Genomic DNA, 12532 nt, shown 5'->3' on the forward strand with positions numbered 1-12532 from the left:
ACAGACAGACAGAAATACAGACAGGCAGAAATACAGACAGACAGAAATACAGACAGACAGATAGGCAGAAATACAGAAATATAGACAGACAGAAATACACAGGCAGAAATACAGACAGACAGAAATACAGACAGACAGAAATACACAGGCAGAAATACAGACAGACAGAAATACAGACAGACAGACAGAAATACAGACAGGCAGAAATACAGACAGACAGAAATACAGACAGACAGATAGGCAGAAATACAGAAATATAGACAGACAGAAATATAGACAGACAGAAATACAGACAGACAGAAATACACAGGCAGAAATACAGACAGACAGAAATACAGACAGACATACAGAAATACAGACAGACAGAAATACAGACAGACAGACAGAAATACAGACAGGCAGAAATACAGACAGACAGAAATACAGACAGACAGATAGGCAGAAATACAGAAATATAGACAGGCAGAAATACAGACAGACAGAAATATAGACAGACAGAAATACACAGGCAGAAATACAGACAGACAGAAATACAGACAGACAGAAATACACAGGCAGAAATACAGACAGACAGAAATACAGACAGACAGAAATACACAGGCAGAAATACAGACAGACAGAAATACAGACAGACATAGAAGCCCCTTTCACACAGAGATTCCGGAAAATACACGGATAAAGTGACCCGGGATTTGACCCGGGTTCGTTTGAAAATGGTTCATTCACACTGCCAGTGATTTGCCGGAATCAGAGAGCGCGTTCACACACAACCCGGGTATCTCCCGGATAGACGCGTGACGTTATGATGTGACGTATAAGGTGGCGAACGAACGATCTCAGCTTCGGCGCGGATTGCAAGGAGCTCTCGGGTCTCTGCTTCAGTCCAGTTTGCAGACATCTTTTCGTTCTTTCTTGTAGCCTATCGATGACGAACACAAACTTTCTTCTAACAGAGTAACAGAGTGGCACGATAACTACCACATTGCGAAGGCTCGTGCATCATCACTACGACACACCCCTTACGGCATTTGTCCTGGCTTTTGTTCACACAGCGCGCGTTCCGGGTCTGAACACGGCAATGTTACTAGGTCCCCAACCCGGCATCGATCCCGGCATTAAACCCGGGTCGTGTTTGCGTTCACACAGAAGGCGTTCCGGCAATTTGCCGGGTTCAAAGTGCTGTGTGAATGGGGCTACAGAAATACAGACAGGCAGAAATACAGACAGACAGAAATACAGAGACAGAAATACACAGGCAGAAATACAGACAGACAGACATACAGACAGACATACAGAAATACAGACAGGCAGAAATACAGACAGACAGAAATACAGACAGACAGATAGGCAGAAATACAGAAATATAGACAGACAGAAATACAGACAGACATACAGAAATACAGACAGGCAGAAATACAGACAGACAGAAATACAGACAGACAGATAGGCAGAAATACAGAAATACAGACAGACAGAAATACAGACAGACAGAAATACAGAGACAGAAATACACAGGCAGAAATACAGACAGACAGAAATACAGACAGACAGAAATACAGAGACAGAAATACACAGGCAGAAATACAGACAGACAGACATACAGACAGACATACAGAAATACAGACAGGCAGAAATACAGACAGACAGAAATACAGACAGACAGATAGGCAGAAATACAGAAATATAGACAGACAGAAATACAGACAGACATACAGAAATACAGACAGGCAGAAATACAGACAGACAGAAATACAGACAGACAGATAGGCAGACATACAGAAATACAGACAGACAGAAATACAGACAGACAGAAATACAGAGACAGAAATACACAGGCAGAAATACAGACAGACAGACATACAGACAGACATACAGAAATACAGACAGGCAGAAATACAGACAGACAGAAATACAGACAGACAGATAGGCAGAAATACAGAAATATAGACAGACAGAAATACAGACAGACATACAGAAATACAGACAGGCAGAAATACAGACAGACAGAAATACAGACAGACAGATAGGCAGAAATACAGAAATACAGACAGACAGAAATACAGACAGACAGAAATACAGAGACAGAAATACACAGGCAGAAATACAGACAGACAGAAATACAGACAGACAGAAATACAGAGACAGAAATACACAGGCAGAAATACAGACAGACAGACATACAGACAGACATACAGAAATACAGACAGGCAGAAATACAGACAGACAGAAATACAGACAGACAGATAGGCAGAAATACAGAAATATAGACAGACAGAAATACAGACAGACATACAGAAATACAGACAGGCAGAAATACAGACAGACAGAAATACAGACAGACAGATAGGCAGACATACAGAAATACAGACAGACAGAAATACAGACAGACAGAAATACAGAGACAGAAATACACAGGCAGAAATACAGACAGACAGAAATACAGACAGACAGACAGAAATACAGACAGGCAGAAATACAGACAGACAGAAATACAGACAGACAGAAATACAGACAGACAGATAGGCAGAAATACAGAAATATAGACAGACAGAAATACACAGGCAGAAATACAGACAGACAGAAATACAGACAGACAGAAATACAGACAGACAGAAATACAGACAGACAGAAATACAGACAGACAGACATACAGAAATACAGACAGACAGTAATACAGACAGATAGAAAGACAGACAGACAGACAGACAGACAGACAGACAGAAATACAGACAGACAGATAGCCAGACAGACAGACAGAAATACAGACAGATAGAAAGACAGACAGATAGAAAGACAGACAGATAGAAAGACAGACAGATAGAAAGACAGACAGATAGAAAGACAGACAGATAGAAAGACAGACAGATAGAAAGACAGACAGATAGAAAGACAGACAGATAAGAACCTCCTTTAACTGTTGAAAAAGAACCAAACTTGTTTTTAAACTCGACTCATGTCAGTGCCAGCGAACACAACAGCTTCAGACCAAATGAAATGTTGGAAAACGTTCACGCACAGATCCTGCAGGTCTGGCCCGAAGGCCTCCGAGCACAACAGTCATCCAGCCAACAGTTCTGGCACAACCGTCTCGACTCCACCCGACGTCTGCGATCACAGCCGTCTAACCCGTCCGCTGCTGCGCTACACTGCCGGCCACAGACAACCCGTCACGCCGGCGCAAGCATGTCGATCACGGACACCGCTGTCAGGGCGAAGCTGTTTAACAGCAACGAAGACAGAGCTGGGGCCTCATTTATAAAGCTTGCGTACGAACAAAACGGGGCTGAAAACATGCGTACGCCAGTTCCTGCGCAAAAGGTGGGATTTATAAAGAAAAACTTGACGTGAAAATATGCACACCTCCACGCAAACTCTGACCCATGCGTACGCACATTTTGGAGACAGAGCAGTTTGGCGACACCGATGGTGAGCTGGAGTTAAATGTCTTTTTGGTCACTTTTAGACAGAAAATCGAAATAAAATTATACATATACAGAAAGATAATAGCTACAAATATAATTTCACTCACCAAGCCTATCACTTGAAGCAAATATCCACATCTTAAATGTCTGCGCCAGCGAGCGCGTTGGGCCGTTAGTGAAACGGCATTTCTAACGGCAGATGAAGTAAAACTGTAAATCTTCATTATGAGTCCTAATCATAAATAGGCTACAGTGCATATTCACATTCAAAATAACAGTTTAAATAAAATATAATTTAAACTATGTTTTACTATATAAACATTTAGATTAAATATGCTCATTAATGGAGTTAAACACTTAAACTTCAAGACATTTACTGAAAAGTTAAAAATATATATAGCCTATTCAATAAATAGCCTATACATATTTGTTGTGCATGCGATGCTTTTGAACACTTTTCCTCTGGCATGCTGTGTTTTAATGTTTTAACTACAGAGATAATGCTTATCATGATAATAGCAGATTGTGCAAATAAAATGCACAACAAGGTCTATCTGTTTCCATTACAAATATAAATCAATTAAAAATACTATTTGGCCAGTGGAAAAGATTGAGAAAAACTTTCTCTGAAATGCATTGTACACTATTTGATTTATTTATTCAAAAACAAGGCAAAGATATAGGCTACTAGCGGTAAATTATTTTTATTAATGTAATGTGACGGCACATCCGTATTTCATATTTTCCTAATGTCTTGTACCGTTAAACATGTTATCACGTGGATGAATAATCATATGCAAATGATATGCTGAGGATATAGTAAAACGAGGCGTTGTAAGCTCCATATATGGTTATTTTCGGGGAGGAGACGCATGTGCGCACAATCTTCCGCTGACTGGGATTTATAAAGTGAATTCTGTGCAGGTTCTGGCGTACGCACGCTTTTATAAGTCTGAATATTTTTTTGCGCACACCATTTTTGGCTTTCGGGCGCACGTACACTTTTAGTAAGGATCCTACGCAGTTTTATAAATGAGGCCCCAGGACCAGCAGGACACGGGGAGCAGCCGAACGAGCAGGACAAGCTTTATTTGGAAAGTTGTGGTGACGCGTCACAGATGTTGACCCACTTTAGTTAATCGAGCTCGGGTGGAGATGCGATGTTGCACCCTTGTGTGAATGTCACTCAGAACCATGATTTGAGACTCATGAGCAACACACACACACACACACTTTATTTCATGTTAATTTACAAATACATTATAAAAATTAGGGCTGCCGATATATCAGCATATCACACAATTAATTAGATGAAATTTTTTAATCACTTGACAGCCATAATTAAAATCAAAAGTTGCATCTTTAGGGTCCTATGAAATCCGTTTTTATTTTTTGCCAAAACTGTCATAACAGGAGAAACTGGAAAAATGAGAATATGGTGCAAAAGTTCATTTATTTCAGTAATTCAACTTAAAAGGTGAAACTAATATATTATATAGACTCATTACATGCAAAGTGAGATATTTCAAGCCTTTATTTGTTATAATTTTGATGATTATGGCTTACAGCTTATGAAAACCCCAAATTCAAAATTAGAATATTGTGAAAAGGTTTTCATAAGCTGTAAGCCATAATCAAAATTATACGTTTTTTTTTCCTAAATAAAAATCAATAAATTTATTCTCGTTAAAAAAAATAATTCTATTTACAACCTCACCACACACAGTAATGGTCAAAAACTCTAATTTGTTGAAAGACAATTATTTTTCTGGAAAAGATGACACCTTGCATATGAAGATAGCACATCGTTTTAGAATATTTTACAGTAAAAAAAAAACTAAATATGAGAAAAACACCCATTTTAGATTCAGGTTCTAAGACTACAACTGAAGAATATATATATATATATATATATATATATATATATATATATATATATATATATATATATATATACATAACATATAAAATGCAACCCGCCAAAGTGGCTATTTGGAGTGACTGTTACGATCTACTGCTGAAATACACGATAAAACATGTATTTTGAAGAAAATATCTTTAAAAAAATTGGAGGGTGTTAATGTTAAGCCCTGGTAACCAAACAGCTTCTGGTCCACATTGACTTCCATGGTACTTTTATTTTTTATTTTTTTTACACTATGGAAGTCAATGGGGACCAGAAATTTATTTATTTTTTCAGTTTTTCTTCAAAATATATTTTTGGTCAACAGAAGAAAGAACTTAATGCAGGTTTAACTACTATTAAAAAAAAAAAAAAAAAAAAAATTGTGTGAACTATCCCTTTAAGAAGGATCAACCCAAACTGAGAGCAACAATATCTGACTCAAATGTAACTTTTTGTGTGGGACTGAGCTAGAGCTGGGTACAGAACTAGGAAATCAGCGATTAAACATGATTCAATCCCATGAGTCAGTTGGGCAGGTCCAGGTCAGAAAGCACACTGAGTTCAGGACAGAAACTCCTTATGAGAATGAGCTTTTACTGTTGTCCATCTAAACACACGTGCGCTCTAATGCATTATTAAATGTGTTTTTATGAGAACAACATACATTATTTTATTCTTTATTTTTAGCTGCATTTATCTACTAAACTCTTTTGTCAGCTGAACCACTTTGACCTAAAATATTTAATTGTATTGCAATAATTTAACCACAAATTTGCATGTTCACGGTTCTCTGATATTGGTTTATGGTCACATGACATGCAGGTAAACATAGCATTTTTTTTTTTTTTTTTTAAATTAAAAGTCTTTCCGTTTTTATTTTCAACAATTATTGAAAACAATTCATCAAATTTGCATGTTCATGGTTCTCTGATGTTGGTTTATGGTCACATGACATGCAGGTAAACATAACATTTTTTTTTTTTTAATTTTCAAATTAAAAGTCTTCTGTTTTTATTTTCAACAATTATTGAAAATAATTCAAGAAATTTGCATGTTCATGGTTCTCTGATGTTGGTTTATGGTCACATGACATGCAGGTAAACAAAATATATTTAAAAAAAATTCAAATTAAAAGTCTTTCCGTTTTTATTTTCAACAATTACTGAAAATAATTCATCAAATTTGCACGTTCACGGTTCTCTGATGTTGGTTTATCGTCACATGACATGCAAGTAAACAAATAAAATATTTGATCTTTTTTTTTCAAATTAAAAGTCTTCTGTTTTTATTTTCAACAATTATTGAAAATAATTCAACAAATTTGCATGTTCATGGTTCTCTGATGTTGGTTTATGGTCACATGACATGCAGGTAAACATAAAATATTGAATCTTTTTTTTTAGCAACCATTTTTTTTATTTTCAAATTAAAATGTCTTTTTCTGTTTTATTTTTAACATCATTTTTTGCTTTTCATCCACACAGTGAACACAGAAACTGCTTTATGCCATGTTGCATCTGATCTGCTTTTCGGGAAAATTCCCATCATCCACAAACACAGCGAGCGCTTTCAGAGCTCGTTTTCACTGGATGATTCGGCTCTTCCAGTTCACTCAGCCGTGAGACTGCTCATTTTCCCATGAGCAACACTATCCCTCTTTAAGCAAAAATGTCTCTGTGAGTGTGGCCATTTCACATTTCTCTATATTGATGCTTTAATAGTGAGTGTTGGAGGTTTGATCACATCACTAACCCTCAGTATTAGCACTAGCATTAGTGATGACTGACTTAGCAAACTGCACATGAAGACTGATGTGTGAAGTACACAAGTCCAAACAGACTCCGGGAGAGCGAGTCTGACGGTAGCTTAACAGGAACGGTGCATGTTTAGCCACTGTGAAACAGATTAATCGAGTCCCTGTGTCTGTGAATGTGTTAAAGGGGGGGTATAATGCCCTGTAATAAGTCTCTGATGTCCCCAGTGTGTGTGTGTGTGAAGGTTTAGCTCAAAATATCCCACAGATATTTTTATATAGCATGTTAAAATTGTCACTTTTTGAGGGTGAGCAAAAACACACAGTTTTGTGTCTGTCCCTTTAAATGCAAATGAGCTGCTGCTCCCGGCACAGGGGGCGGAGCTACAAGAGCTTGTGTCCTTTTACCTCTCGCACACACATTGAACATTTCAAACACGTTTAGCCTTTTATGTTCAAACCGGAGTCAGACAATGATGGAGAGACTCAAGAAGAAGAGACAACATGTAGAAGAACAGGACATTTCTGAATGGTTAGTTGATGAATTTATGTGTAGTTATCTTCTAGTCATTGATCAGCATATTCTGTCTTGATTAGTGTTGTCACGGTACCAAAATTTCAGTATTAGGTACCGATACCTGTGAAAATCCACGGTTCTCGGTACCAAAGCTAATTTAGATTAAATTTGCATATATTAAAGTGTATATCAATTTGTTAGATAACATTTGATAAAATGACCTAACAATAGTTATATACACTGAAGCAATTATTCTCCTTGGGGTAATTTAAAAATGTAGCCTACTAATACATTTTTAAAATCCAAAGTTTTATCTGTTTATGAACTATCAAGTGTTTGTATTAAATAACATTCACAAACATACATTAATGTTGTAAAAATATATTGTTCACTCAATGTGTTGATGTTAGATAAGGCATTAAGTAATGTTAATGAATGGTATTCTAGTGTTACCAACTAAACAGGAGATAAAACGTGTTTTATTTGACTTGACTGTGTTTTTATTTAATCCAAAACTGCGTTCATATTTAAAAGGCCTTTTAAAATAGATACAACCGCACACGATACCACTTTAGGGGCCGTTCACATATCGCGTTTTATGCGTGTGCAAATTCGTTATTTCAAATGTAGGCGCGCGACGTATAATAGAAGCATCTCAACGGGTCATGTGACAAAAACCAGCGGCATTTCCGTAACAACATGGAAAGTTTGGCCGAACAGCTGATCATCGCTGTACAGGGCAGCTTTTTATTTCTCATCTCAATGAATATATCTAGTAGTAAAAGCTAATGCAAGGGCTAGAAATCAATTAATTATTGAATGATACTTCCTCGTCATCATGGAGAGCGCAGTTTGCACCGCTTTCTCCTCTCCACAAGCGCGTGCTTTCCCGTTGCGTCTGCCATTGCTATGCAAGCATGAACAGCGCACGCCTGGAAAACGAATTTGCACGCGCAAAAAACGCGCTATGTGAACGGCTCTTTCCTGGTCAACAAGTGGATTCAGAGCCACCGCATTAGCAGCGCCGCCGGTCGCCATGTCTCAGTGTGTTTATGAAGAGGACGCAACTGTGCACCGTTCGGACAGCGCATCAAGAACCGGATTAATCCGGTACTTCGGTACCACCGGTACTTAAGAAAAGCTGGTACCGTAACCATTACATTTTTTTAGTACCGAAATGGTACCGAAGTAACGGGTCTTTTGACAACACTAGTCTTGATAATCTATAAATCGTGTTCAGGGGGCGGGTTTATGTAAATTTTAGGGTTGGTGATGTCATTAACCCGGGAGGAATGTCGTGTAGTTCCTATCAGCCGTTTATTGTAGTCCTTAAAAACTATTTCTTTAAAAGCAAATATCTCCATTTGCTCTGAACTTTGAGCGTTGTAACTTTGCAGATGTTGTTTATGATCAAACAGCAACATTACACACTAACTACAGTTAGAAAAGTCAAATCATAATCACCCCTTTAACATTACACTGATGGGTATTTTAAACACGAGTTAATGAAAGGGCAGAACAGCCTTTTAAATCACACACAGCCACAATATTCAAACTAGACTCACACTTCCTGAAGGAAACCGTAGTGACTGTACGGCAAGTATGCAAATATCACAATGACATCATCATGTTGGTCAGATTCTGAATGCTGAACATTCCATCTATTCATATTCATAGGGAGATTTATCTTTGATGATAGCTTAGAAACCTTTAAAGACAGACTTGCTGTGAGTTACGAGGTTGTTATCGTTTTTGTTTCTGTTAAAGTCGTCAGCCCGCATTATTTCGGCTTATTTTTTAAATGTTTAACTGTGGAAAACCTACATTACCCATGATGCAGTACAGAATCAGCGAGTCGAAAAAAGCAACACGTGCCAAAATACCTCTTTAGCTCCGCCTACTTCCATGAGGCACTGAGAATGATGTAATGAGTTGATCTCGCTACACTTTCAAAATACATAAGTGTTTGGTGTGCGTGTGTGTATATATATATATATATATATATATACATATACTGGTCCACAAAACCAGTCACATGGGTCAATTTTTTTTAAATCAAAGCTGAATAAATAATCTCTCCAGTGATGTGTGGTTTGTTAGGATAGGACAATATTTGGTCGAGACAACTATTGAAAATCTGGAATCTGAGGAGCAAAAAAATGTAAACATTGAGAAAATCTCCTTTAAAGTTGTGCATTTATGTTCACGATTGTGCTGCATTCACTCACAAAAATACATGTTTTATATATTAACGGTAGGAAATTTACTAAATATCTTCATGGAACATGATCTTAATATCCTAATGATTTTTGGCATAAAAGAAAAATTGATAATTTTGACCCATACAAATGTATAGTTGGCTATTGCCAAAGATATACCCGTGCGGCTCCAGACTGGTGCTGTGGTCCAGGGTCTCACACACACACATATATACACACACACATATATATATACACACGTGACACACCTACGCCTGAAATTATCTATAAAGCAAAGTTTGTGCAAAAATCTAAATACATTTGAGCAGTTTGCAATGCAAGCAATACAGTGCAGAAATATTAGATTTCAGCTGTGGCTCAAAGTCAGGCAAGGCCAGCATGGCATGGAGATACTAGTGCATTTCTCACCCATTTCTTTTAGAAAAAGGTAAATTTTTAGCAAGGCAAAAAATTAAAGTCAACATGAAACAACGTTCAATGACCACATTTCCAAATAAAACAGGACATTCTAGAAGGCAAAAAGTAGGAATTGATTTTATCAATCAAAAATGATTGAATTGTGAAAAGATTGTTTGAGAGGAAGAGAAAGTTATTACATTAAAGAGTGTGTATCTTCACAATTTTTCATTATATAGTAATGTCACTGATGAATCATTCACAATAAGTACCTGTGATGTTTTTACGCTCTGTTTTTTCTGATTTAGCGCGTAAAGAGTCTCTCAGCTTCTCATCGGTCCGGATGAGCTTCTTGGGATCCGGCGTCTCTGGACCAAACTGAAGCTGGCTGGTGTATTTCTCATGCTGGAATCCAGAGAACATATAAATTACATGAGTATCTCTCAACACACACACACACACAGCATTGCTTAGTTCATGTACATTTATAAATACATTATCAACATTAGGGCTGTGATTTATAGGGCTGAGCATTTTAATAAATCGGCATATAACATAATTAATTAGATTTGAATCACTTGACAGCCATAATTAAATTCAAAACTTGTATCTGTAGGGCCATATGAAATCAGTTTTATTTTTTCATGCATTCTGTTTTTTAAATTTTCTGGATTGTATTTTTTTTTTTTTTTTTAAGTTCTCCATTTGAATGGTTAAATTACATTTTTAGTCATCAAAAAGCATTTCTAATTAGTTGGAATCATGAAATTTATACAATTAAAAAAAAAAAAATTAAAAAAAAAATTACATGTTTTAGAGACCTATGAAATATGTCTGGGTTTTTTTCTGTTTTTGTTTTTTTTTCAAATTCTGTGTTTTCTGGACTCATTTGAATGGTTTAATAAAATTGTAATTATCAAAAGTCATGTCTAATTAATTAAATTCATTAAAATTTCAATGAAATGTTTTCCCCCCCACAAATTCTGTGTTGTGTGTTTTCTGGTAATCAAATGAAGACATTAAAACATTAATTTAATGTATCTTTTAATCATATGAAATTAAACTGTCAAACAACGTGCTGCACAACTTAAATTTAAAATTAAAACATGGAAGAAAAAAAATATTATTCCTTGAAAATAAAAGTTTTGATAATTAATATTATTAATAGTGTTAGTATTATTACTACATTGAGACATATCTAAATTCTACTGTACAATAATATATTTATCAAGTTTAACCGTGATTTCGTCCAGATTTTCGGCCCTGTATCTGTTCATTTTTATAGGTAACACGAACTAATAATAAACAGTTGTATTTTTATTACATATCGCTACCAAAGATTAATAAACACTAAATGTATTGCTCATTGATAGTTAACGCATTAACTCATGCTACATTTTTCCAGATGTCAATCATTTGTTAACAAAAGTATTCATTACTTCAATGAGCTCATTGTTACATCGTTTAAATTAATACATTTTTAGCTAACTGATTTTGTATATGTACATTTCTGAAAAACATAACTTAGTTTCCTCTGACAACAGATCACTCTAAATTGTAATGTGGACAAATAAACATGAATTGAATTAAATGTAAATACATTTCCCATATACTGAGTCAGTATGTCATAAATGGCATGTAGACATTACACTGAAAATAAGCCTGAACATATTAATGTCATATAATTATACAATAATAGAATATTCCTATTGGAATAGAGAGATGTACTCTACCTTGAGGGCTTCCTCGGGCACTTTGTGTTGGCTTCTCTCCAGGATGTAGATGTGTGCATGTGTGAACAGTCAAGAAACAAACAAAGCATCCCATAATGATCCGAGAGAGAGGACACAAAGCTCACTCGCATTGCTTGTGGCATCATTTCTCTGGAGCTGATCCTGAACAAACCGTCTCGTAGACAAGAAAGTTGCTCTTCTGCTCATTATCAGAAGCTTATTCTCTCTGTCTATTCGGCTTTACAGGAGTTTAGCTAAATCAAAAGTCCCGAGTCAAACCACGACGGGCTTATATCTAGGGTTCCCACACCTCGGCTAGCCCAAAAACCTTTCAAGAACCTTCCAGGACCAACCCTCAAACTCAAGGACTTCAGGGGTCACACTCGGCTCCGTCGCGGTCAAAAGTGACCGAAGCCTTGAAATGAAATATATTGCAAACCAATGCAATATATTTTTGTTCAATAATATTTCTTTATTATTATTTAGAATTTTGAAGGGATTTTTATGATACTATGCAATATTTATAAACTTTTTATGATCTATTTTTTTCTATTAGAACTAATACATATATATATATATATATATA

At 36.2% G+C, this 12532-nt stretch overlaps 1 protein-coding gene across 4 annotated transcripts in view; it reads right to left on the bottom strand.

Annotated features, from left to right (window-relative positions):
• Positions 1 to 12532, bottom strand: part of cep170ba (centrosomal protein 170Ba) — a 45878-nt gene that overhangs the window by 23968 nt on the left and 9378 nt on the right. For 3 of the 4 annotated variants that reach the window (XM_079634028.1, XM_079634027.1, XM_079634026.1), the window contains exons 5-6: positions 11947 to 12005; positions 10486 to 10618 (exon numbers count right to left, since the gene is read on the bottom strand). In XM_079634028.1, coding sequence (XP_079490154.1) covers positions 10486 to 10618; positions 11947 to 12005 — 192 coding nt within the window. The remainder of the gene's footprint in view (positions 1 to 10485; positions 10619 to 11946; positions 12006 to 12532) is intronic. The other variant, XM_079634025.1, reaches the window with a different exon arrangement.

Source organism: Phoxinus phoxinus (assembly GCF_949152265.1).
Source record: "Phoxinus phoxinus genome assembly, chromosome: 13".
Taxonomy (NCBI): domain Eukaryota; kingdom Metazoa; phylum Chordata; class Actinopteri; order Cypriniformes; family Leuciscidae; genus Phoxinus; species Phoxinus phoxinus.